Source organism: Mus caroli, unplaced genomic scaffold (genome assembly GCF_978045245.1).
Source record: "Mus caroli unplaced genomic scaffold, Mus_caroli_1 scaffold_7, whole genome shotgun sequence".
Lineage (NCBI taxonomy): Eukaryota > Metazoa > Chordata > Mammalia > Rodentia > Muridae > Mus > Mus caroli.
In genome coordinates, this window is record NW_028227262.1 from 61972411 (window position 1) to 62000126 (window position 27716).

The 27716-nt window shown below is 45.4% G+C and overlaps 2 protein-coding genes across 2 annotated transcripts in view; both read left to right on the forward strand.

The window, feature by feature from the left end:
• The first annotated feature begins 2047 nt into the window (after positions 1-2047).
• Positions 2048-6747, forward strand: Gkn1 (gastrokine 1). The gene is made up of 6 exons (XM_021165590.3): positions 2048-2110; positions 3724-3774; positions 3865-4005; positions 4785-4895; positions 5805-5946; positions 6650-6747. Exons 1-6 carry the CDS (start codon positions 2048-2050, stop codon positions 6745-6747), a joined length of 606 nt encoding a protein of 201 aa, XP_021021249.3.
• Positions 6748-16042: 9295 nt separating this feature from the next.
• Antxr1 (ANTXR cell adhesion molecule 1) overlaps positions 16043-27716 on the forward strand; it is a 200969-nt gene continuing 189295 nt past the window's right edge. The window contains exon 1 of the mRNA XM_085840381.1: positions 16043-16541. Coding sequence (XP_085696507.1) covers positions 16354-16541 — 188 coding nt within the window. The 5' untranslated portion in view covers positions 16043-16353. The remainder of the gene's footprint in view (positions 16542-27716) is intronic.

The following is a 27716-nucleotide window of genomic DNA, read 5'->3' on the forward strand; positions in this document are numbered from 1 at the left end:
AAATCTAAAAGCAGGGCTGTCACACCCGCTCTGACCTCTACAGTGCTAATTATGGTCTCTGAAACATGGGAAGACCTCTCCACGGCTTGCTGCCACCAGGGTTCTTGACTTTACACAGTTAAAGAATGAACTTGAAATCTTTTGAGGATGAGTTCAAACAGCAGGCCATCTTTCACCAGCACTATCCGAATCTAGCCATACCAGCATTCTGGAAGAGATGCAGGCAGTGAGCTAAGCATCAGACCCCTGCAGCCCTGTAAGCTCCAGACCATGGAGAAGAGGAAGGTTGTGGGTTCAAGGAGCTTTTCAGAGTGGAAATCTGTGGATCAGTGATTTATAAAACGCAGTTTCCCCCTTTATCAGATTTGAATCACCAGCTTCAGTTGTAGAAGAGAACAGGTAAAAAAAAAAAAAAAAGTGTCAGTCAGTTCTCCTTCAAAACTATTTTAAGCGTTGACTTATTTTGCCAAGTGACAGTCTCTGCTTCCTCCCCTAGGAGAAGTCTTCTCTTATTTTAATATAATATTTGAAAGTTTTCATTATCTAGAGCAGTGGTTCTCATCCTGTGGGCCATGATCCCTTTGGGGGGTTGAACAACCCTTTCACAGGGGTCACATATCAGACATCCTGCAGCTTAGCTATTTACATTATGATTCATAACAGTAGCAAAATTAGTTAGGAAGTAGGAACAAAATCACGTTATGGTTGTGGTCACCACTATGTTAGAGGGTCGCAGCATTCAGGAGGGTTGAGAACCGTTGTTCTAGAGGCAACATTGTTCTAGAGTTCCTTGATAGCGCCCAGAGGCAGTGAAAGACGTTTCCGCGTGGAAAGTGAAGAAGGTCTGGTAACCGAAGCAGTGAGGAACTTAAAAAAAAAAAAAAAAAAAAAACCAAAAGCATTGCCAACTAACAGTCCAGGAGAAGAGCGGGGCATGAAAGGCTGAGTTCCCATGGGATGCCTTGAATGGAATCAGAGTGTGGGAAAATTGGTGTGGCTGGAAGGCAGGTGCCGGGCATCTCAGACGCAGGCAGCTGGGGAAACAGGAAACCCCTTTAGGACATCCCAAGATGCCATTCCAATGAGCTTGAGATTTTTCTTATGGACTGCCAGTGAATGTTTCTAAGCTCCGGAAATTAATGTTTATTTATTTTCCATATTCTAGGGGAGAACCCTGAGAAAAATGGAGTACATACATTGAAATATCTGAGTCCTGGGATAAGGCTGGCTTGGTCCTACAACTCTGGTAAAAGTCCATCAGGAAGTGCCTTGACCAAGGCTGGAGTGGAGAGCTGTTGGTGAGATGTAAGGGCAAAGTTTAGTTGTAGATGGTAAGATGGTGCTGCCAACAGCCCCCAGAGCTCTAACCCATTGAGAAACCCAGGAATGAATGATGGGAGATGGTTTTGGTGCCAGCTGCTAGTGACATGGCTGGAAAGCTGCACTGGCTTCGAGGCCAGACAATTCCTCAAGGAAACATCTGGACAGGGTGCAAAGGCCAGTTTCCTTCCTTGGAGTTCCTTTCACAGCTAAGAACATTATCCCCCAAACACTGGTTTTGCTAAAAAGTTTTCAGTATGACTTGAGAATGGTCAAGAAGCATAGAGAGGAGGAAATAAGAGTGGAAAGAGCTGGAGAAAGCTCACGATAGGACTGGGTAAAGGGAAGGAGAAGAAACCGGTCCCACATTCCCATAGGAGCCAGTATCAGGAAGGGCAGGTGTACACACAAATCTCATCTATGGCCATGTTTGGTTTAGGGATTATTCTTCTCCCGAATCTGAGCAGCAGCAATACGTAAAATACCCACACCCATGGCTTCCATATTCCAGAACTTATCACAAATCGTGTTGAGTTTACTGAGATACCTTCGTCAGAGGATGAGTCAGAAGGCCTCCTGCCTAAGGGCCCTACTGAGCAGGCAGCTAAAGGCTTCCGGGACTCTGCAGCTACACAGATACAGGAGAGGGAAGCAGATAAGCCGTGGACTCCACCTGAGCACACCTAGCTTGAGCAAAGCTGGTCAGGTACAAATACCAGAGGGCTGAATGTCTGTGAGCACGCTGCCTGCTTCTCTGCTCCACCACACTCCTGCCGCCATGAAGCTCACAGTAAGTCAGATCTTCCTTTTCAATGCAGTACCATACAACATTAATAGTCAGGGGTGAGGGGGTCTGATTCTCACGGCACTGTTACCATAATGGAAATAGTCTCCTTCCTTTTCATGGGATCATGGTATTTACAGGCATGTCCACAGAGAAGAAGAATTGCCCCGGAAGAGCCTGTCACAGGCTGAATACTGTAGAATTGTCTTTCACATCATCTGTTCCAAGGCTTTACTCAAGATGAGCAGTCTCTGGGCTCCAGAAAGAGTCTTTCTTAGCCTTGATCTCTTCTTATTTCTGATTTCTCCTTTCTTATTCTTGATTTCCACTTTTACCAGTTCTGGGCATGTTCTGGTCAGACTGGAAGATCGCTGTTTTCAAAACTAGTCTTCAACATTCTTGGCTGTTAACTGGCCCTCCAAGAAAACAACAGTCCTCAGGCCCTGTGCAGGCATTTCTTGGAGAAAGTCTCTGGGGATGAAGCTATCTCAGTTTCCCCACTGAAGTCCTAGGAGACAGAGTTCAAGCAGGGTACACATATTTAATTTCAGCATACCCTATTGGCGCTGTTTTATGAATCATATGAATTGATGGAATTGTAAATGTAAACTATGACCAAGAAATGTCCACCTCAGAACAGGTTGGGTGGAGAACTCCAAGCACAGGCTAGAGGGCTGCATTTCTCTTCTAGTTCTGCTGTGAACAGAGGAGTATCTTTGTCTAGGGCAGTGGTTCTCGACCTTCCTAATGCTGTGACCCTTTAATACAATTCCTCACGTTGTCGTGAATCCCAGCCATAAAATTACTTTCATTGCTACTGCATAACTGTAATTTTGCTACCATTATGAATTGTAATGTAAATATCTGATATGCAAGATACCTGATAACCTAAGAAACGGTTGTTTGACCTTTAAAGGGGTCACAACCCATAGGTGGAGAGCTACTGGTCTAGGGCCCTTTACAGTCCTTTAGCTGCCTCATTTACAGGAGATAACATCGGGCTCAAAAACTCCCTCCACATCTGGCTTTTTTTTTGGGGGGGGGGTGTTTCAAGACAGGGTTTCTCTGTGTAGCCCTGGCTGTCCTGGAACTCACTTTGTAGACCAGGCTGGCCTCGAACTCAGAAATCTGCCTGCTTCTGCCTCCTGAGTGCTGGGATTAAAGGCGTGCGCCACCATGCCCGGCTCACATCTGGCTTTTTAAGAGACCGATTTTAACTCTCTTGCACTGAAAATAAATATAGTAGAAACACTTAACCTACTAAGATGATAAAAACAGGATTCCTTCTGCTAGGAAGAACACATTCCAGGCCAAGGGAAAAAAACCTTTTCAGGGCTTTCATTACACTGTGCCATGCACTAATTTTATGTTTTCTTCATCAGCTTTCAGTGTCTAAAATTCAGTGTCAAAATTCTAAGACTACATATTAATATCAATACAGTAACTCAGCAATTCTATGTTACCAGTAAGTTTTTCTGTAGTTCTAAAAAAAAAATACAAGGTGGAAGAAGAAAGCACAGATGGTTTAGCACATGGGCAAAATCAGTAACTAGTTCTGATGAGCTTGGTGAAGATACTGTAATCCCTGTGACCACCAGTCCTGTTCTCTGTGCTTTCAGATGTTCGTCGTGGGTCTGCTCGGCCTCCTCGCAGCTCCTGGTTTTGCTTACGTAAGCCTCATTTTTCTGAAGTTCATTGCCACAAATGCATTTACAACAAAATGTGATCTTAAGTCGCCCTCTGTTTCTTATGAACGTTAGACTGTCAACATCAGTGGTAATGATGGCAATGCAGACGGAAGTGGACAGCAGTCAGTGAGCATCAACGGTGTGCACAACGTGGCCAATATCGACAACAATAACGGCTGGGACTCCTGGAATAGCCTCTGGGACTATGAAAACGTATGTAATGGACACACAGGGTAAAGATATGGTGTAGCCACCACCCATTAAAATTTTTGAAGTGAATTCTAGCTGTTCATGAACGTTATAGCTACTAGTAAAAACGCCCATTCCACTCAAACAATTTTACTTTTTGCATATAATTATTGCTAATAAGTATTACGCAATAGGTCGAAATTCAAAGGGATGAATAGTAAGGATAAAAACTATGTACAAAGACAAACAGAAGCATCCTTTGGTCTTCCCTGCAGAGAGTCTCCATGATGTTAAAGGTCCAATGTTTTATGGAGGCTGAATGAACTATGAATGCCTCTGTGATGGAAAAGGCCCAACATCTTATGGAGAACGAGTGAAGTATAAATTATATTAGTTGTAAGAGAAGGAGATGCAAAGCAACACTTGGCCCCACCTGCCAATTACTACTTTCCTATTTAAATGTAATTTAAAAAGCAAAGCCTGTCTTCCCTGGCTCCTGAAAACACTGAGGATGGAGGTAGATCAAGGTATGACAGCCTTTAAAAGTTTGTCAGCAAAACACTCCCCCATACACACACACACACACCCTCCTACCACACTGGAACTGAAGCAAAGGCAGTGGGTTAGATATATCCACCCTCTAAGAGTTTGCAGGTCATCTATATATGATAACCAGAGGCACAACTGCAGGACAGCCAGACCCTGAGCAGTCTCCCCAGCTCTTTGTAGCTCTGTTTCAGTGGTGACTTGTGACAAGAATCCTGGGGAACCCGTGCCTCACTGTTCTCTGTCTTCTTTAATAGAGTTTCGCTGCCACGAGACTCTTCTCCCAGAAGTCATGCATTGTGCACAGAATGAACAAGGAGGCCATGCCCTCCCTTCAGGACCTTGATACAATGGTCAAGGAACAGAAGGTAAAGTCCAGCCTTTTTTGGAGTGACAGGAAGTCTTATAGTCTCCAGTTCACAATGAAGTCACCCCCATTCCCTCTTGGTGGAGCATGACAGAATGTTTGTCATGATAAACACCACAAAAGTGTGAAACTGTTAGGTGCCTGACTGAATGGGGGTGGCTTCCACTGTGTCAGATGCTGTGACCCACATCTACCTCTGCAGGGTCCAGTAAAGCACTGGCTACCTTGAGTGTCAGAGACCCAAAGGACTGCACACCTCAGTGCAAGCCCTCCATACTTCAAGGGCACACTCCTACAGTCGTTGGGGTTATCAGAACTAGCAAACATAGAGACTGGATTTTCAGATAAAAAGAAATCCTTTTTAAAGTCTAAGTATGCCTTATACAATGTGATATTCTCAATAGTAAAAAAAAAAAAAAAAAAAAAAAGATTTGTTGCTTGCTTGAAAATCAAATGTAACCAAGTGTCCTATATCCAGTGTCAATCATGGCTGTAGTAGATGGGAAGAGGGAGCCCGTGGTTTTCACAGTCAGATGCCTGAATATTCTTCTAAGTGATAAATTGGTTCCTATAGCAAGCAAGCTAGTGAATATAAATAAGCTCTATCTCAGAAGTTATCCTGTAGTGCTACCCTAGAATCTAAGAGAGCAACAGTGCTTCAAATTTCAGAATAAGTTTTGCTTTGGACTTCTGTTTTTATAAACAGCTATAACTTCAAACCACCTAAGTCTCGTGGGACACTTAGAAATACCAAGACATTCAGAGCTAGAATTGTTTCTTTACCTTACTTGAAAACAAAATGGCAACCAAAAATTGTCCCCACTGCCCTTGTACATACATCTTCAGATCAGTAAAGTCCTGGGCTCAGGGATCATTCACTTTCTTTCTTTCCTTTCACACTCAACTTCAGGGTAAAGGGCCTGGAGGAGCATCTCCCAAGGACTTGATGTACTCCGTCAACCCTACCAGAGTGGAGGACCTGAATACATTCGGACCAAAGATTGCTGGCATGTGCAGGGGCATCCCTACCTATGTGGCCGAGGAGATTCCAGGTGTGTACCCTGAGATGCTGTATACCCCAATGCAGTACTGAGAGAGCCATCAGACACTCTACAGTGTGACCACAGATGGACCAATCATGTGGATTATCAGAGCAGACACTAGATTAGTGCTTGCTCCTTGTCAGACAGTTGTCCATGCTTCAAAAGTTCATTAAAAAAAAATAGTTCACAGGCTCCTCACAGAAGCCTTAGTAGAATCCACAGCTTCTGCTCTTAGTCTTACTTTTTGGAAACTGAGACCCAGAGAAAGGTCACAAAACTTTTGTCAGGCTCAGGTTCTATGTCTTTAACTTTATAGAATACCATCTTTTTGGGTGGGTGGGCTCTAGAGTAAACTCCAAGTGTGTTCAAGGAAAGCATGAGAAGTAGGGAAGACCAAATGAAAGGAGGATGCCAATGAAATCTATCGATTCTATAGTGCCAATGCTTAACTCCTAGGCGTTCAAAGAATAGTATCCACAAGGTGTCAGCCTAAGATCCTAATCTAACAGCAGGTTTTCAGATCTCTGAAGTGAAAAGAGAAAGCAAGAGAGAAACAGAGACAGAAACAGTAAGAGACAGAGAGGCAGAGACAAAGAGACAGGGAGAATAGAGAGGGATTAAAATTAATGTATAGTTTAGAAATTATGACTCCTCACAGTCCCTGCAGAGTCCTAGGATAGTCACTGATTTGGACTTCTTTTCTTCTCACTAGGACCAAACCAGCCTTTGTACTCAAAGAAGTGCTACACAGCTGACATACTCTGGATTCTGCGGATGTCCTTCTGTGGAACGTCAGTGGAGACATACTAGAGGTCACAGGAAAACACCCTGTGGGCTCTGACCATCGCAATGCTTGACTCTGAGAATGTTCTCTGGGGGTTGTGATTGGCTTCTTTAAGGCTCAATAAACCCACGTGGCCGCACATCCAGTTTGTAATGACGTGCCTCATGATTTCTATGGGAGTCCAATGTGGCACCTGTCAGCCTGTATTCAGGACCTCTCCCCTATAAAGCACCCCTTCAGAGTTTTCAAATACTACAAATCACAGCCTGGGTTTGGGCTCAGATAGGCCACTGCTGCCTTACTACATTACAGACAAACAAGTTTTAAAAGAAAGAAAAAAAGAGCTCAAAGTGGCTGGAATCAGCAAGGGTGTTTTCCCTGAAAGGACCCAGAAGTATCTGTAATCACTCATTCATTGAGAGGGCACACATAGAAGACAGGGGGTAATCTGTATCAACTTCACAAACTAAGCCTTAGGTAAGGGCTATGCCCTTTATGGTTATTGTGAGGAATATCAAAGGTCAGAGTTTTAGGGTGGACACAGAGACACATGCAAAGACACACACACACACACACACACACACACACACACACACACACACCCCTCTGATTCCTTTAGCTAACCACACAGGGAGGCCAAATCCACAATGCTACCTTTCATGCTCCAGGAAAGCAAATGGCTTCTCCCTCCTCCGTTAATTCATCTTGTGGAAATTGCTCAAGGAACAGTGAAATTTGGCCCAGGCATCTATCTCTCCAGCAATTTGCTAAGGATCTCCTATAGAAGAAACAGAGAGAAGGGGAGTTCCCTTAGAGAAACTTGTCCCTTCCTGCCCCCTCCCCACAAGGTCCATCTGAGCAGTGTCAGAGCAGGGGCATAGCTGGCCTAGCTGTCTCCTATCGTACCCACTGCAGATAGTATGAACTGATGCATGAAGCAAAGCTGGGTAAGACACTGGTTCCTAAGCAAGTTAGCTAACTGCTCAGGACCAGACAGTATCAACATCACTCAGCTATTAAAGCCATCCTGGGCTCTCGGCAGCATCCAAGGGCAAGCATTTTCTACCGGGCTAATGGTCAGCTGCCAGACTGAAGCTGGGAGTGGCTGAACTTCTCTACTTCAAGCCAGGAGCCCAGCTGGCTCCATTCTGCTCCACGAGCCCATTCTGGGCTCCAGGTAGAGGAGATATCACACCCCAATTGAGAAGCCCTTCTTAGGGTAAGGACAGGGAGCGTGGTCAACCTTCCAATCATATCTCCAATCCCTGTTTGTATCACATCTACCATCCTGTGTGCTAAAGTAGAGATGCAGGGAAGACACTCGGCCCTTCTCAGGTGAGGGGCACTGAAGAGTCTGCCCAAAGCTTCTCGCTGGAACAGATGGTGAGTGGACCACATCTAACTTTGTTCTCAGAAACTCACTAAAACCAAAGTAGGGACAAAAGTAATGAAACTCACAAAAACAACATGAGAGGAAAGGGTTTGTCTGGCTTACACTTCCAGGTCAAAGGTTAATACTGAGGGGTATCAGGGCAGGAAGTCGAGCAGATACCATGATGGAGCACTGCTTGCTAGATTGCTCAGGCTCATGCTTAGCTGGCTTTCTTATACAGTTCAGGGACCACCTGCCTAGAGAATAGTGCTGCCCACAGTGGGACAGACCTTCCTAAATCAATTAATAATCAAGTCACTGCCCCACAGTCCCTCCCACAGACCAACCAGATATAGACAATCCCTCAGTTAAGGATTCCTGCTCAGGTCATTCTGGGTTGTGGCAAGATGGTATTTAAACCAATTATCACTCCGCCTTAACCTGAGGCTGCATGTTGATTTAGATCAGCTGAAGTGTCAGGTTCTTTCCAACAAGTCACTATATTTTCATAATTCATAAAAAAACACCAAAGATTTTCTAGTTGCTAAAGCTAAAGAAGATATTTCAGTGCTCTGCCTCTGTGGTCCGATTGGGGCACATGGCTGTCTTCTCCTAGAAATGCCAAGCTCTTTAAAATCATTGCTGTTCTCCGAGCTTCCTCCCTCTGCGCCAGCTTTGCTTTGCTTGTTTGATTGTTTACCTCTTTTCAATACCCAGGGTGACATTTAGCCAGACACATAACCCCAGTTCCCATAAGTCATGGCTTCTAAGGCTCTTCTGTCCACATGTTGCTCCGGAAGAGAAAATGCACACAGCTCTTTTCTGCATTATAATTCTATAACTAAATAGAAAGCTGTGGTATTAGGTACTAGGGAAGGAGAATATATCAGAAACTTTAAAAAAAATTAGGAAGGTACATCTCAGAGCAAGGTCAAGTCATCCAAGTGGGGGGCATAGCCATACTGCAGTTCATACAAGTCTGAAGAGCAACGGGGACTAGAAAATGTAAGCGTAATAGTTCTGTGTTAGGAAAACATGATTTATGGGGGACTATCAACATGTGGGGAAATCAGTCCAAAAATATTCACTGCTTTGCCGGGCTTCGAGGGTTTTCTTCCCCTCCTCTCTTTCCCACAGTTCCTGAACTGAGTGCACGGTCAACAACTGTGCCGTAAGTGATCCCCGTTACTTAGGAAGTATGTAATGAATTCCCATGATGCTTCTGTGTTGTAAGTTTCTGTCCAAACATTAAATTATGGCTCCTCCTTATCTACCACCCAAGATTTTCCTTCTGCCTTGGGGCGGTTTTCTGACTATGGGTCTTTATTTCTTCCTTATTGGCTCTTGGATTTGTAATAATTCCATTGAGTGTATCATCTATTTCAACCCAAAGATAATAATTCCCTTTGGCTTTCATTATATGTTTACTCATTGACTCCACTGTTTTCTTTGGGCATAAGGAATACTTTAAGAGCTTAAATTTATAACACGGTTAAGATTTCACAGCAATCACCCATGATGAGAAATTCCATGGGGAGAAGAACACAGTCCCCTCCATGCCTCGAGTTTTCTATTTGACAAGTTTGCTCTGGCTTCAGAATTGGTCCCTACTCAGGAAACTTGCTGACCCTCGTGCTTCATAGGTGACAAGTGGTTTCTTGGCTTTTACTTTGGCCATAGGAAAGGCCACGTATGAGGATCCAGGATGAGCTACCCTCTTAGATACCCGTCCTGGTTGGGCACACATTTCCTTATCTCTGAAAAAAAAATCTGCCCCAGTCCTTGCTACTCTCAAGCAGTTCCCAAAGGGCTCAATACTCAGAGCAAATATATCAGAGAAATGCAAATTTCGTTAGATATAGCTCAGTTCACATACCCCTGTGCTCTGATGAGTCCTAATGGGCTAGGAGTGGGGATGAGCATCCTGGATCTTTCGTCCAAGCTGGAGGCAGTTTATAAAGCCCACAGTTTGTTCTTATTGCCATGGGCTCCTTCAAGATCACTCTTAGGTCTCTTAGTGCAAGTGAGTTCTTTAGAACAGAAAGAGACGTTTGTGTTTTCTTCATTCACCTCTGAACAAGACGTCCTAGTGATGTGTTACCGAGGATGTTATTATTCTCTTGGACTTGTCATGGGGTAGAAAGGACATGTTGAGTTTTTTCTCAAAGAGAGGATAAAAATCGAATGTGCTAATACTGGTTATACATTTCTGTCTCCCAATAATCTCTGTGGAAGTCCAAGCTAAATCAGATTCCCTCATTCAAAGCACAGGGACTTCCATACAATATATTTATTGTTACTTTTTCTCAATTCTCATAACAAAAAATCCTGAGAAAGCAACCTGGAGAAAGTCTCTTGTGTCTCTCAGTTTGAGGATACAGTCAAGGTGGTGGGAGGAGATGGAGGCAGGGCCGGGAGGCACTACTCACATTCCACCAGGAAGCAGAGAGATAAACACTGGCACTCACCAGGCTTTCTGGCTCCCTTCTCCCCCTTTATTCAGCCTTGGCTCCCAGCCTATGTTTCGGTTGGGTCTTTTCTCTTCAGTTAACTCTCTAGAAACTCTCACAGTCACTCCCAAATGTTTGTCTCCCAGGTGGTTCCAAATCTAGTCAAGTTGATCATGAAGATGAGCCAAACACGGTAGATATCTGTAAAGTATTTGAACCAATGAACAAGTTAATAAGAATCAATAGTAAGTATACTTACTATTAACATTTTATTGACTTTTTGAGAACTTCATATATATATATATATACATATATATATCATATATTTTGATCCTATTGACCTTTCACGTCTTCCCCCAACTCTTCCCAGATCCACCCCCACCCCAATCTGTGCTTTTGAAATGAATTGATACATCTCAAAAACCAGAAAAAGGACCAGCAGAGATAGTTCAGTGGATAAAAGCACTTGCCAAGCAAGCGTGAAGACCTGAATTGGATCTTAATACTCATAAAAAGGTGAGAGAACAGAGTTTACAAAGTTTTTCTCTGACCTCCATGTATATGTTATAGCATGCATATTCCTCACTCCATCTCACACACACACACACACACACACACACACACACACACACGTACACAGACCACATACACATATACACACAGCACATATACACACACATACCACACATATACAAATACCACACAGAGAGAAATAATAATAATAAATTAAGTAGCAGAGAGGGGCATCTCTGGTCATGGACTGCACTCAGACATCCCACTGGAGCTCAGCTATTGGACATTCTTGGCTGTACAAATAGAGCCTTTGTCATTGGATTACTGATAGCCTGACTGTGTTTTCTATTTGTTTCCAACATGCATCCTAGGAAACCACCAATTCCGAGTCCTTCCTGGACAAGCCAAAGTCTTCATCTTTGCATTTTTACAAGTTGATAATATGAATAGCCTATACACAAAGTGAGCTTTGATTCACGATTAGAAAAATCACCTGATCTGCTTACACCCAGGAGAAATTCAAGTGCAATTTTCCAGAGTCTTCCAACAGCAATAAAATCCAAAAGCCAGTGAGTGTTTCCTGGGGCTATCTTGTGGAACTACTGAACAACTCAGCAAGGTCGACAATACCATTATTCTCTGCTGTGCAGCTGGAAATTGCACTAAGGGTAGACCAAGGAACTTCCACAGTCAGCTAATTAGAATGGGTGGAACTTACTTTGCCCTGACAGCTTAGTTTGAGATTCTGTTACTAACTTGCAGGTCACCCTGACCAGTTTCAGAGAATGGACATTAATTCTGAATGTTTTGATAGCTTTCATCAAAGAAGAGGAAATCAGAGAAGGAAAGAAGCAAAACAGGCCACTATTTGTTTCCCTCAAATCCCTATATTCATTTCTAGTGTTCTAAAGATATTTGTACCGTGAAGATGCTCGTGGAGTTGTTCCACAGTGGCAAGCATCCTTCACCACACCCATCCACACATGCACCACATGCCCACACACTCGGAGGGCCACTTGCATGTACTTTAGAAGATGATGTAATGGGTTCCCAGACCTTAGCACAACAGACGCCATGATGGAAATACCATGCAGGCCTTGGAACCCAGCACATAGGCAGCACCGCCTGCAAATACGAGAACAAAGACCTAATCCGTCAAAGTCCACAGTTCTGGAACCGTCTCTAAATGGACTAACCTTGCCTTTTGGCTTCTGCAGTCTGTTTTTGGCTAACTGTTCTTACTGAAGTGTGTTAGCAGAGGATGTGGTTTTCTGTGATTACAAGCTCATCCTGAGAAAGTCTTAGGACTGCACTGACATCCTGAACACAGAGTATAGTCGCCAGCAGGCCAATTAAGACTTCCTAAAGGCTTGAACCCATGTCCAAGTAGTCTTCTCTGGTGGATACCCCACTACAGTGGTCATTGGAAGGATTAGGACAATTTTGGGCTTGACGGATCTGGAGAGTTTTTCCCTGCTATCATCAATTGTAAACTGGTCTGCAATCTGTGAGGATGACTCTTAACTATGCCAGAGTTGAACAGAATTAGCACTGAACTGACCTGGTCTGTGACTGGCTTTGTGTTGGCTTTAGCTTATCGAAGATAGCTCTCCATTGTGTGTATTTGAGCTCCAGACTTGTCAGAAACCCAGACTGTACTGACCCATTTCAGTTTCTGAGTTTCACTGGTGTAGTCTCTGTTCTTCATGAAATAAATTATTAGCATAGCAAAGGCCAAAGAATGAGTTCTTCAGAAGGTTGGGTTAATAGTGATGGTTAACATTACAGGATTCAGAATTACCTGGTAGTTAAACCTTTGATGGTACCTGTGAGGGAGTTTTTATATTAGGTACGTTGAAGTAGGAAGGCAGTAGGTAGTGACATTGACAGTTATTACCTACCTTGACAGTAGGTGATAGCATTCCACAGGCTGGGGCTCCAGCTGTGCTCCTGTGGCTCCAGCTGTGCTCCTGTGACATCCATTGCTTTCTCCTTCCTAACCCTAGATGTAATGTGAGCAGTTGTTGAAAGTTCTTGCCACCATCAGAGATAGGATCCCTTCCTATTTAAAGACCCCCTTCTTGCTTTGTTTGTCCCAAGTGGTGAGAAAACCAAGATTAATGTAGATAGTATGTGACCCTAGCAGAGCTACAGATTAAGTAGGTTCTGTTTGGGGCTTATAATTGACCCATCTACAATATAAGCTTGTTCTTTGGAGGGCTCTGGATTAGTCATAGTTGGGTGACATTCCTTCTTAAGTGGGTTTCGTCTCTGCATTGCAAAGGCTGCTAAGAGGGCTTTGGGCTAGTGCATTGGCTTGAACCATACATAAGCTATTTTATATCACACTTCCTTGAAGCTAGACTCAGCTTGGCTTGGGGACGGGCAAGTATTAATGTTCCTGAGTTGAACATTTCTGACCATTTCTGGGCTGAAGCTGTAGATTGTCTGGCCTCTGGGATGCCCTCATGGCGTCTTCCTGTAGACTGCTTCAGAGCTTGGACTTTGCTTGATTGTTAATATTTTTGTTTATCCCACCACCAAAGCCAATATGGCTCAGATTCTTCAGAATTCTGTTGTTCTAGAAGATAAGTTGTTTCTGATAAATATTCTCCTGACCTTTCTGCATAAAGTGTGTGGTCCAGGGACTAGTGAGAACCTATAAATAGTGGGCTTAGTCATGTGACATGAATGTGACACGAATGTGACACGAATGTGTTAGAACTGTCCACATTGTTGGCAACTATCTATAAGAGAAACAATTTAAATTGTATTCTGCCTGTTCTGTCTGGAGTCCTTCTTTAGCCTTTGTCAATAACCCAAGTAGCATGTTGGGGCCCAGCGAGATTCTGGGAAGATTACATAGCAACATGAGAGAGTGATGAAGCACCTAGCAGGTGTCTGACAGCTTGGCTGAAGCATCATGGGAGGGAGGAGTCTGAAGGCAATTTCACTAATCTCTTGAAAAACAAAGACTGGAGATTTCTAGAATCCTTAAGTAGTTTTCCTATGGCAGACAAAATGTCCGAATAGTCAAAACCTATCTCCTTGTTCTGTTGTGACCTGGCACAGCACAGGATCGAGTCACTTCCTCCTCTCCACTGTAAAACTGACAATTTGTTAATGTCAAATGGTTAATGGAGGTTTCCCGGGGCTTATTCTCCTGGAGCCCACAATATGTGGACTGTTGAGACCCTTTCATACCCTAGCTTCTACTTGCGTAGCTGGGGGAGGAGGAGGAGAGAAGAAGAGGATGAGGAGGAAGAGAAGGAGAAGGAAGAGGAGGAAGAAGAAAAGGAGGAGGAGAAGGAAGAGGCAGAGGAGAAGAAGGGGAAGGAAGAAGAGAATGAAGCAGCAGCAGCAAGCTGGAGATGGTCCTCTTGGATCAAAAGGCCTCTGCAAAATCCTGACAGATTTTGGTATGCCTATGGTAGCTAGTACACTCCAATACCCAAATGACTCCAGCTACTTCTCTGCCCTCTCTAGGGCCACATTTATCCTAAGGTATGTGGGGGGGGCACACTCTTCTACAATCCTCACTTCTCTGTAAACATTTTGAATGAAATCGCCCATTCTGGAACCTAAGCCTCTAACTGTCCTATGCAAATGCTGGGTTTTGGCCTTAGGGAGCTCTATCAGCGACCTTTTGCTCTCCCCCAGGCAGACCTTCTAGACCACCCCCAATCCCACCCCCATAATATTCTCAAGGCATTTCTCTGCCACCCAAACTCTTAAATAGCTCAGAGGACACCTAGGACATGAGAATGAGATGTTCTGAACCGCTAGCTTCTCCTGTCCCTTGCGTCCCTGCAGGGACATGTAAACCCTTTCCTCCAGTCTCAGATCACTTCCTTTATTACACTGTCCCCAAGTTCCTCCTTGTCCTGGACCAGTGCCCCTCACCCCCTAGTTTTCCAGCCTTCATTGGTCCAGCTGCTTCTGTAGATTCCCCCTCCTCTTTCTTATCACAGAGCTTAGTGGGGCCAAGATGGGGTTTCCTTGTTTGAGGCAGTAAAAAAATTACAGAAAAAGCAACTGTAGTCAGTTTGAGTATTTTTACTTCTCCTAATTATTTTTTCCTGCAAACAGCAATTTCAAAAATGTGGATGCTAGTAGGTGTTACCTGAAGACAATTTTATGAACAAGCATGCCTGGGAAACTGTGAAATCAACTTTCTCCCTACAGAAATTCTCCAGTATTTAAAGTAATAACAGGCATGTATTAGTTACCTGTGATTGCGTAACAAACCACCCCCAAGCCAGCAGCTTAGAGCACAGGCAAACACTGTCGCCTGCTTTCCAAGGTTGGGAGTCAGAGGAGGGCCAGGTCAGGTGCCTGCTTGGGTGTCAGAGGCTGCAGTTACCTGAAGGCTTGGCAAGCACTGGAGAATTAGCAGTGAACAATTAATCCTCAAACAAGTCACCAGGGTTGGTGCTACCACAAGACTCCCTAAAACGTGGAGATGCGGACAATCTAGATGCCTTGGCTGTTCCAAACCTCAACAACTACATTTGGTGGCATTGTATGTGCAGATTTCAACCAGAGCCCTTTGTGATCTGGGTAAAACTGTGTAAGATCAAGCCTTGTGCTTCATTTGCACAAAGGCTCGTGTTTGCAAAGTCCTGGCCTGGAATTGGAGCCACCCTGCTCGAAGGAAATGAGTTTTCATCAAATGTTTACAGGGACTGTATCCGCAGATACAGAAGAGCAAAACAGAAAGAAGGCATGGGGGTTGGGGAATGGTTAGAGAGGATGAAGACGTGGCCGTGGAAAAGTTAAGAAAGGAGACGAAAAGGAAGGATTAATTAAAGGCGTGCAGCTCACCTGAAAACTCTTAAGATTTATCCCCTGCCAAAAGTCCCCACCCAATTCCGCCCTAGCCAAGGTCTAGGGGACCCCAACATTTTCGCCGCCCTTGGCCACAAGATGGCACTCTTTAGACTTAAAAAAAAAAAAAAAAAAAGGAGGGAGAAGGGAGGGAGCAAAGACACCGCACTGCCCCAACCAAGAACAATTTGAAAACCCACCCCATCATACTTAAAATCTAGGACAAAGAGCCATCGGGACGGAACTGCTTCGACTGCAAAGCTTCAAGCGCAGCCTGGGAGCGGCCTGGTGGCCCTATCCCGGCAGCTCCACACAGCAGAGCGCTCTAGGTCCCTGAAACTCGAAACCCGAGCTCAGAACCAGCGGAAACCAAAGCGAAATCCTTGAACTTCTCTGGACAATTGCTTCCGGGCGTTTGCCGAGAGCCAGGGGACCTGACTGGAGCCCAGGCCGCGTATGGCGCGCCCCTGATGTCCAACGGACGCCAGCGAGGCCAGCGCTCCGGCTGCAGCATGGACCGCGCGGGGCGCCTGGGTGCGGGCCTGCGGGGACTCTGCGTGGCTGCACTCGTGCTCGTGTGCGCAGGACACGGGGGCCGCCGCGAGGATGGGGGACCAGCTTGCTACGGAGGATTCGACCTCTACTTCATCCTGGACAAGTAAGTGCCTGGAGGATGCTGCTCTGGGGCGGGCGGTCCCTAGGGCGCACCACAGCTGGCCACCGGTCCTCAGCTGCGGGGCGTCTGAACTGCTTAGCCTGCTTTCTTTGCTGTCTCTGGCCCGGAGCTTGCGAGTCCAGGGAGGATGCAATTGGCTCTATTTGTCTTATTGCTTCCCACCTTGGGAGAAGGAATTGCAACCAGAAGTAGAATTTGCAGACACTTCCAAAGTTGGAGACGTGGGTATTCTTCAAAATGAGCCACCTCTTTTTACAAAACGTAAAAATGCAGTCTTTGTTCTCCATGGCATGATGCCTGATGACCCTGGGCACTTGTGGAAGTCCAAGGCACGGATTCTCCACCTCTGGGGTTCCAACTAGTTTTTGTGCAGACTTCACCATCCGCTTAAGGGCTCTAAGCACCATTTCTGCCCCCCTACCCTATAGACAGAAGCCAGCCACAAGGCCACTCTTCTGCCTGATTGGTGTTAACCAAAAATGCTTTCAAATGCTGGCAAATGTCTCCAGCACCCCTTGCCTTCAGAACTGAGGTGTAGATCAATTTGGGCTGTTGGGTTTTGACTGATGGGCTGCCAGGGAAAACAGCAAGATTACTCCTTACTAAAAGGAACTTTGCTTAAGGAAGAACTGAGTTAAGTCCGGTTCGACACTTTCCAGATCCCCACAGGGTTTGCCAAAGCCACAGTTACTCAAGTAAGCGCAGCTACAACAATAAAAAGTCCCTCAAGACCAGGGCTCCTTAGATCTGTGCCAGTGCCAGGAGAGGCGCTTGCAGTTACAGTGGTAGGGAGGTGAATTTCACAGACTGGAAAGTATTTGGGACTTGGAACAAGAGTCCTGAAAAATAAGCTGGCCGCTGGACACCAAATGTGCTTCCCAGTTGCTGCTGGGGTTTGATTTTTTCCGTAGAGGCTGTTTTGAGCTCCAGGTACTTTGGATAAAAGGCAAGGTCTCTTTCTTACAGATTTACGAGAAGGTGGATACTGAAAATTCAGGGCTGGGCTAAGAAATGGAAAATCTTTTGTTCCTTTAGCAGGTGGGAACTGGAGCCCCTGGGTTGGGGAGCCTCTGGGACTGTGTCTGGAGGCAAAGGTGCTCCCCATTGTGTCCCTCTAAGGGGACTTGGGGGCTGGATCTGTGCCTCAGTTAGCAGGATGCTATAGAACGTATAAGCCCCAGCACCACAAAAACCCATAAACTCACTGTGATGGAGGTGGTGCATGCCTGGAAGCCCTGCAGTTGGGAGGAGGTCAAGGTGATTCTGGGCTCCTAGGCTAGGCTACTTAAGGAGTTTGAAGCCAACCAGGGTTGCCTGAGACTGTCTCAAAAGACAACCAAACAACACCAACAAAAGCCATGGCCCAAGAAATCCCAAGAGACCCACGGGGTAACTTGAACAAACAAAAGCACCATTTCCCCACCCTGCCTTGGTGCTGTGAGCATAACCTGGTGGCCTAAATCTATAATTTGGACTGAATTTTTTGGTCCAACTTATAAATGGAATTTCTTCGGGTGGTGGAAGGGATTCAGTAGAATCATCTTTGGATCATTTCTGGAGGGGGCCACAACTAAGTCAAAAGCTAGATTTTATTTTATTTTATTTTATTTTATTTTATTTTATTTTGGAAAAGAATAGTGAAGACATGCTTTCTCTGCAAAAATTTAACTGTACAAGAAGGTACATCCCTGAAAACGGTTTGGAAAAGTTCAAAGAGTATGTGGACAAGGACTATCCATGTAACCTTAGGCTTACATCTTATAGAGAGTGACAAGGACACAGAAGCCAGGAAGAAGACTATCGGGGGAAGGGGGTGGGGGTGATTTGAATACAGAAGCTTTGTGATCTTCTGGGCGTGCAGATAGCACAAGTGAGATACAAGTTGCTAAAGCTTTTGCAGTCTAATTTACTCTCTGAAGGGCTGGTCTTGGGGTGGAAAAGCTAGTTAGAAAATAGCTTTATGATGTCTCAATTTCCAAAGAAAACTATATGTTAAAGCTAATATTTGAACAGAAACATTCTGACTCGTTAGCATTTAAAGAGGTGGGGACATGAGGGGACAGTGTGTATTGAGTGGCAGAGGCTTTTAAGGCATTTCAGTGTGCAGCAGTGGCCACCTGTGTCCTGTCTTGCTCAGGGCAGTGTGAACTGGTACTCTTTGTGGACTTGAACTGCATGGTAGAATTTTCTAGAAGGGCAGAAGTGCTTCGTGTTCCTGCTAACCAGAACGGTAGCTACTTGCCGTATGTGCCCCCCTCCTCCCCCGTGCAAATGAGGACGTGAACTTTTAATTTTGTTTAAATTAAATAGTCACATGCGGCTGCCACATGAGTCGCGCAGATGAGAAGATGCAGCAGCAGAAAGCATTGTGTGCTCTTAACATGGTGAAGGTTCTTCTGTTTCATCCAACACGTCTTTATCTTAAGGGAGAAAAAATACATTAGAAAAAGACTCCCTTACTGGGAGTCTATGGTAGTGCTATTTACAGTAAAAAGCTGAGAATTACCTAAATGTCCAACAATGGGATTTAAGTAAGACATGAAATATGCAGAGTGCTGTACGCTCATTGCAGATTGTGTATGTTTGCAAGTTATTTTAGGAGAAATAGATAAGACTTATACTATTATGTTTCCAAACATCATGTGCATTCCACCTTTGTAAGGAGCGAGGCTAGGCTTGATGCCAACACTTGGGAGACCAAGGCCAACCTGAGCTAAGTAACTCGATTCTGTCTGAGAACAGAGCAAAGCAAAGCTGATAGCAGTGTGTGTGTGTGTGTGTGTGTGTGTGTATGTGTGTGTGTGTGTGTGTGTGTGTGGTGTGTATGTGAGTGTGTGTGAGTGTGTATGTGTGAGTGTGTGTGAGTGTGTGTGTGTGTGTGGTGTGTGTATGTGAGTGTATGTGTGAGTGTGTGTGGTGTGTGTGTGTGTGGTGTGTATGTGAGTGTGTGTGAGTGTGTATGTGTGACTGTGTGTGGTGTGTGTGTGTGTGTGTGTGAGTGTGTGTGTGTGTGAGTGTGTGTGTATGTGTGTGTGAGTGTGTGTGTGTGTGTGTGAGTGTGTGTGTGTGTGTGTGTGTGTGAGTGTGAGTGTGTGTGTGTGTGTGTGTGTGTGTGTGTGTGTGTGTGTGTGTGTGATTACTTACTATTAGGATAGCATTCCTCTCCGGAAGCTAATAGTTTTAACTTCTGAATTTCCAAATTTCCCTACAGTAAACATGCCGGTTTTATATTCAACAAAATGTGATTTTGACTTCTTAAGGACTGTGTGGAGAGGGACTGTGGTAGGTGGACTGAGTTCTCAGCCCCTCACTATTAAGAAAGCAGCCCCCCCCCACCCTTCACACTTAATCATAAGCCTCTCCGACTTCCTATCATTGTCTTTCTTGGGTATTTTTGTGCTGAATGAAAGCTTGCTAGCATGTCTACATCGTATGCACACCTCCAGCTTGCACCTACAACTATGGCAAATCCATGTGATTTCTAAGTGCAGAGCTGGAGGATGGGCCACTAGGCAGGCATGGCAAACAGGCGGCAGGGAGTCCCTGCAGACAAAGTCCTCTGTCCTGGAAAGGAACTCTCCAGACACTGCTGTGCATCACGCGACCACAGCAAAGTGGGAAGGGAAAGAATGCTGACTGGGTTTGTGTTTGGGCCTCAGAGACCCTTGGCTGCTGGGGTGCTGGCTACAGGCAGAACAGTGGCCACAGGGAAGGAGTCTGTGGCTACCCTCCCCACCTCTGCAATGCCCTTGCCTCCTGCAGTCAGGGGCATTTTTAAAGCTCAGTTCATTTCAGCTCTGAGCAGGATGCATCTCTGGCCTGGAGAGAGCCCAGATTATATAGTTAATGGAACGTCATGTTTTCTCAACCAGGAGCAAAGACCGTATAATGATAACCTAGAACGCCACAGTAACACAATAGGGCGTTATTAAGAGCTCTGGCAACTGGGCCGCACCGGGCTCTACACTGATGGAATTTCATGTTTATATAAACATGCTTTTCTGGTTAGAGTTGGGAAGAGTAGTTTGCTGGGAATTCAATCAGGGATTTGAAAAGTCAGCCTTGGAAGGCCCCATCTAGAGAAGAACAGCGGAGTCTCTCTTGAGTCTACTGTGAATCTCCAGGACCCACCATGGACATGGATACACTGTTCCTTCCTGGCAGGGTCCTTTGACATTGAAATGTGCACTTTCATGCCACGTATTAATTTTCTTTATATAGAAGGAGATGGAGGATTTTCCAACTCCGGTCTCAGGGAAGCACTGGCCATGATACATGTGCTACGAAGACTTCAACAGCAGAACACTGAGAGAGACCACGGGGTGAAGGCTGGGGGCTACAGGGCAAGACTTACTTTTTGTTCAGCCAGCATCTCTATCTCTTTTCCCCCAAACAAAAGAAGATCGCTTTCTCAAACGTCCATTGGGCATTCCAAGGTGGTACTCATCTGCAGGGCTGTGAGGGAGTGTGGCACCCCAGGGACATGGACACATGAGTAATGGATGCAGATGGATGCTTGTCATCCTACACTGGAACCTCACTAGGTAGAGCATTGTTTTCCTGGAAGAGACCTGGATTTCTAACAGCTAACTTACACAGGAAATTTTGAGAGTATGAAGTTCAGTGAGCTTCCCAGACCCACATGCTTTCACAAGGGACAGAGGAGCACTGTCTGGAGTGGTAGACAGGTTGATCCCTATTCTGTAGATGGGAGGAAGTTTTGTTCACTATCTCCCTGGGTTAGAACTGCCCAGAATCACAACTAGATCCTGGCAGAGCAACAGAGCAGGACTTTCCTGCTCGAGACTCCCAGCCTGGTCCCTTCTGCTCATCTCTACCCAGCAAGCATTGGGCTGTAATAAGAAGCACATGACAGTGCAGCCAGTGAGATCCAGTGGGTTACAGGTGCAGCCAGTAAAATCCAGTGGGTTCCAGGAATTGAAAATCCTTGCACCAGAGTTTCAGTAAATCATGGAACCCAAGCAGTTAAGACTGCTTAATTTACGGAGTAGCTGCTAGACCACCGTTCATCAGTTGCTGCTGGTAGGAAATTCTTCACGCTCCTGCCAACACCCCTTCCCACCTCCCAGAGACCTGGGGCTGGTGATTCACACTCTGGGGTGTGATCTGTATTCTGCACTTAAAGGTCCAATGAGTTAGTAGCTTGCTCAGATTGAATTTGACAGAAAAGGGAAATTAAAGCTTGCAGATGTGTCAAGGCACACAGATGTAGCTTGCTTTCTGAAATGCCTTGGAAGGTCCTTTAGAGGAAGGAGAATGTAAAGCGAGCGCCAAGAGAGGGGAGCAGGGTGCCCTAGAGCATACCTTGGACAAGCGAGACAGTAACCTTAAAAGACACCAGGATGGACTTTTCTGCAGGGCCAGGATTTCACTTTGTTCAAATGTTCCAGCAGTTTGGTTCCAGGTTTGAAGAGGGCCTATCAGTTGGTAAGACTGCCTGCAAATAGGAAGGCTCAGTGTGTAGACGAAAACTAAGGACAATGAAAGCGTTTGTTTTGTGTTTCTGTCTGGGTGAATACTTTATCTCTACTATTCTTAACTCTGGAGACCTGGGAAAGCTCAGAGTTACGCTGAGAATAGAGTCCAGGGGCTGGAAGAAGGCATCTGACCTATAATTATAACCTGTAATCATCTCCTAGCATGCTAGGGACAAACTCTGGCATCCCTTGGACGACAGCGCTGACACACAAAAGCAGATTAGACTTGCTTTATGTGTTATGCTAACATAAATGGGTTTTGGGTGTCAGAACAAGAGACCAGACTTAGTCACTTGTACTAATTGAATTATTGCATAACGCAAGAAAAAGAGGATATTTGGACATTTTGACATATTTTTTAGACATGCCAGGTTCTCATTGAAAAAGTCATTCGACTTCTTCCATTACACTTGGCTTATTCTTTTCATGTACTTGGCGGAGATATGTTCGCAATAGCGATCAAAGTGATTGAAGCTCTTGGCTCAGCAATGAAAGTCGGGATAGCACAGAGCCTACAGCAGGCCCGTCCTGTCTCGGGAGGTGCAAAGAAGGCTGAAGCCGGAAGCTGTCTGGACCGGTGGCCTTTTAGGCAGAGGACATTAGAAGGACTCTGGGATTCCAAAGCTGAGGGCTCCAGTGTGGATTTGGGGCAGGGTGGGAAAAGTCAAGTTTAGAACAGCAGGGAGAATAACAAGTGGCAGTCACAGCCTGGCTCCCTGCCAGGCTCTGTGGCATCAATGGTGCCTGTACAAGCCTGTTTAGCCCTTGCAGTCCCTGTAACACCTGAACAGTCACCGTCGCCACTTCACTGGTGACAAAACTGAAGTAGAGGCCGAGACTACTTTAAGTAGTAAAGCCAACCCCGACCCCATGATTTCCTCGAAAGGTGCAAAGATTGAGAAGTCAAAAGATCATGAAATCAGTCAGGAGACAAGCTAGGTTATGCTGTAGTAATGAGTAACCTTCAAGTCTTAGTCACGGGCTACACTCAGGGCTGTCCTGGGAGCCAGGGCTCTTGGAGAGACCCTTTTCCATCACAGCTGCAGAGGAAACCAATGTTGGAGGAGGGAAGTGACTCAAATCCTCCCACTCACAGCCCACTGGTCCAAACTGGCTATGTTTCCTCACCTTGTGGAAAGGGACTGAAGGAATGTACACTAGGGGGAAGAAATGCCAGATACGTGTGGGCATTCGCAGCCTCTACTGCAAGCATAATTACATAGTCTGCAGGCTTGTGTAAGCAAGAATAGCAGCTACAGTGGGATACGGAGCCAACACGTCTGGAGGGGGTCAGTTTGGAGCTGAATCTAGGGCATATTAATCAATCAGAAGTTACTACTGGCATAGCACTCCAGATCTTCCTGGGAGATGGTGATGCCCTTCCATTCTTCCCTTCTCCCATCCCCCATACTTAAGAGAAAACCTTTAATGCCATGGGTATTAAGAACATTAAATCAGTCAGGGAAAGCTATCCAGTTTTTGCTGTGGTGGTGAGCAGTCTGCAAACATCAGTGACAGGCTACACCATGATTACATGGAACAGGGAGTGAGTGAGATGCCAGATGTGGTTCTCTGCCACCTAAGTGCTCCATGAGTATATGGGAAGGACAAGAACTCCTCTGTATGCAGTTGGTGGGATCTAAGGGGATTTGACAGGCTGGACAGCCAGTGAAGTCATCCTCCACTGAGGCAACAGTGTTAAGAGTTCTACACAGAGGAACTCTTCTGTCCCAATTCAGAGCGTGACTTTGGAGTGTCTGGCTCCCGCCCGTGTGTGTTGATGGAGATGCAACTGTAATATTTGATGAGATAGTCTTTCATTATGAAGGAATGAGGGTATTAAATATCATTAATTACTTAATTGTTAATTTCATGATTCTCTTCCTGATCATTGGTGATAACCAAAAATTAATAGATTGCCTCTACACTGATTTCCAAAAGCCACCAAGCAGAGGCTCCACTTTGTGAAGAATCCTTGATAAAAGTTGAAAAGCAAAACAACACACACCAAACTTGCTGCCTTTGAGGCTGGAGAGCCTCGTGGTTAAGAATACTTGGCGCTCTTGCAGAAGAGCTGGGTTTGACTCCCAGCACCCACATGTCGTCTCCCAGCTCACAGTCGTCTGTAACCCCACTCCTAAGGATTCTGGTGCTCTTTCCTGGCCTCTGCAGCCACTACACAGGGGGCACAAGACATCTATTCAGAAACCTACCCCCTGCCCCCAACCAAACTAGCTAATTTAAATAATTTTTAAAAGCTTGTTGATTCCTAGCACAAAAGGATTCATCTGAGCAGGAGAAGCAGTGGTCAGGAGGAAGTGGACCAGTGAGAAAGGAGTGTGCTAAGGCCGTAGGTCCCACCCAGCCTGGGTCCAGGCTTCACTGGGGCACACTCCAGAGATGATTGTGGTGTGAGTCCTTCACTCTCACAGTAAGTGTGAGGCTGAGCAGAAAGACAAGGACAGCTGCCACTCAGCTCAGCGGACAGTGGCCTTCCTCCTTGCTGGAGAACAAATGGAAGCCAAGGCAGCACACCCTTCCTAACTGAACTCCAGGGAGAATTCTTGCTCATATGAGAGAGGCCAATGTGATGTGGAGGAGCAGAGCTGGTGTAGCAGCAAGGCCATTTCTTGCCCATCAGTGTTGACAAATCTTATGTTGTGCACACACAGACCAGCCATGATGCTCACCACCTTGGCTCCTTTCCCATCAAGACTCCAGAAGGAACCATGTGTGCTTTGTGCAGGATAGGGGAAAACCAAGCCTCACTCATAGGGGTTATGAAGGCCAACGTAGAATCAGACAACTCCAGTTTCAAACCTCACCTCAATGTTTGACCAAACATTATGAGCTTGGGATATTAAATCAGTTAATCTCTCTGAAGCTTGGTTTGCCCTGTTAATAAAATAGGCATTAAAATTTAATCTCACAGAAATGTTCTAAAGATTAAAATCTTTCACCAGCATTTGGCAAATACATACCAGATGATGAGTGATAAAGATGGAGGTGCTGATGGTGATGGTGATAAGGATGATGGTGGTGATATGGTGATTGACAGGTAGTGGTGAGAGAGTTGAAAGTGATGGAAAGTGATGATGGTGGTGATGATAATGACAGGGATGGTGAGAGTAGTAGTGACACTTCATGACAAAGGTCATGGTTACAGAGTTGGTGATAATGATAGCAGGATGGTTGTCGTAGTGGCTGATGGTGACAGGGATGATCATAATGGTGCTGGTGAAAGAGATGATGGCAGTCATGATGCTGGCAGTGATGGGGTGATAATGGTCATGGTGGACAGCAGTGATGATGACATCAGTGGTCATGGTGCTGTTGGTGACAACTAACCCAAGAGAAATGCTGTGGTCCTCTAACAAGTGATTCCTCCCTATCTTCCAAGCAATGAGGTCATCTGGCCAGGATAAGGGGCATATCGTATTTTTCTTCCTCTTCCCCCTTCCTCCACTTTTTCCTCTTTCCCTCTCCCATTCTCTCTCTCTCTCTCTCTCTCTCTCTCTCTCTCTCTCTCTCTCTCTCTGTGTGTGTGTGTGTGTGTGTGTGTTTTGCGACAGGAACTCATGTAACCCAAGCTGGCCCTTCAACTCCTGCCACTCCAACTTCTGTGAAGTGCTGGGGGTGCTGGGGTCACAGGCATGTGCCATCTTGCCTGGCTCAGGGGTGCGTTGTTTCAATTCAGTATTTATGAAACTATGCTAAGCCTTAGGAATTTTAGAGCCCAAGATATATTCAGTTCTCAGGGAGCTCAGGTTTCCATGGAGCAGACAACAGAGACTGCTAGTGGAATCATGTGGTTGATAGGAGAGGGGCTTTCACTTTGGACCAGGAATATGACAATTGAGTGAGATCTTGTCAGATGTTCAAAGAAGCAATGTACAAGAAAGCCAAGTGGCACATACTCTACCCTGTGGGTGTGATAGGGACAGGCCTTAGAAAGAATTTGCATTCTATCCCTCCTGCAGTAAGTTTGGAGGTTAGTGATTAATTTCTTTTCTTTTTTTTTTTTAAGATTGGGAGTTTCTGAGAACATGGTGGCCAGCGTATGTCTCTATTGGATATATATCGATTGCCTGTTTTTGTAGAGGCAAAAGAATAAGGGAAACTGAAAACTTTTTGTTTTGAGGAGCAAGACTTGAGCAGTTGGCAGGCTGTGTGTGAAGAAGCAAGTTTCAGAAAGCGAGAGAATCTTGTCATGGACAGACGGGGAGAGTCTGAGCATGTAGGGCATTTGGGTGGAGACGCTGAGGAGGCGGCTTCCCTAGAGCCTTAGGACTGAAAATAAAGCTTTGAATATTGTTAGCCCAAGGGCAGCTATTGATGTGGGTGCAGGTAATAGTTAATATAAAGATACTAATAAAAAGACTTTAAGATGTCAGGAAGAGGTGGAGTTTGAAGAAGAAGATGGCCAAGGTCCAATCCAGAGGGACTGTCAATAGTTGTCTAGGAAAAGAAGAAATGGTACTCATATTCGGCTGGGCATGGCAGGGCAGTGGGGGAGAGGGGCAGTACAGGGCTGTATCACTGGGAAGCAGAGGGATGAGTCAGGTGAAGGGTGATCATCTGGGACATTTGCCTCAAAAGCCATCTCTTCCTGTGCCTCTGGTATCAAAGGGTGATGTGTCTCATAAGCCAGGTCTGCCCATTCTCCACATGGCTGTCACCTTAGCTCAGGTCTCCACCATTTTTACCAGTTCAGTGAAATCTCTTTTTGTACCTCATCTATCCTGTCTCTTGGAACTCTAGCACTAAGTCAATCTGCTTATTAGTTGGTTGGTTGGTTGGTTGGGTTGGTTGGTTGGTTGGGTTGGTTGGTTGATTGATTGGTTGGTTGGTTGGTTTGGTTTGGTTTGGGTTTTGTTTTCTGACACACATCTAATCTTGACACTGACTTCCCTAAGCCCCACCTCTCATACACACTCTGAACACAGTAAAGCTCTTTCATGACCAAGTGTGAATGCTTTGGTAAAATACCAGGGACTTTTACTGCTGTGGTCACCATGTAGTTCCCAGGTTCCATTTCTTACCACATCCCATACCTCTTAACCTTACAGTGAAATGGCTGTGGGTTCCACAGCTAAGCCACACCCTTCAGCTGTGGAGCAGTATCCACTCCATCTCCACCTAAGTCATGACCACTTATCTTAAGGCAGTAGCCGTGGGCTTCTTATACACTCCCCCAAATAATTAAGAACCTCCACCCCTCTGCATTGCATCTTGACTTAAAAAGCTTTCTCTTGTTTAGAGTCTCTCAAGCCCAAACAAATCCTGCCCTCTGACAGCAGCTGTGTGGGCCAGAACATATATGGAAAGGAAGCATTTTTAGTGTTTGTCGGGAAACCTCTCACCCACACTTTATCTTTTCCATTGCCCTCCAAGTGCTCATTGGCGGACAACCCCACTAGAGTACAAAGGGCTTCCAGGAATTGGCAAAGTTTATGAGCAGCATCTTAATCCATCTGCTGTCACCCCTCCCATAAAAACAAGAACATCTATGCAGATGATGCTGGAAAGCAGTTAAGAAGAGAGTGTGCCAATCCCATAGCACTCCACCAGTCAAATAACAAACAGGGCAAAGTGAGATACATCACTGAGCACTTGTGGGATGCTAGGGATCCTTGTTACCAAGGTGACCAAACATCCT

Bases quoted from the DNA above. Each gene is read 5' to 3' on its own strand.
- Gkn1 (XM_021165590.3), top strand. From the start codon at position 2,048: ATGTCTGTGAGCACGCTGCCTGCTTCTCTGCTCCACCACACTCCTGCC. The intron at 2,111-3,723 runs GTAAGTCAGATC...CTGTGCTTTCAG, and splicing joins CTGCCGCCATGAAGCTCACA to ATGTTCGTCGTGGGTCTGCT. The intron at 3,775-3,864 runs GTAAGCCTCATT...TATGAACGTTAG, and splicing joins CAGCTCCTGGTTTTGCTTAC to ACTGTCAACATCAGTGGTAA.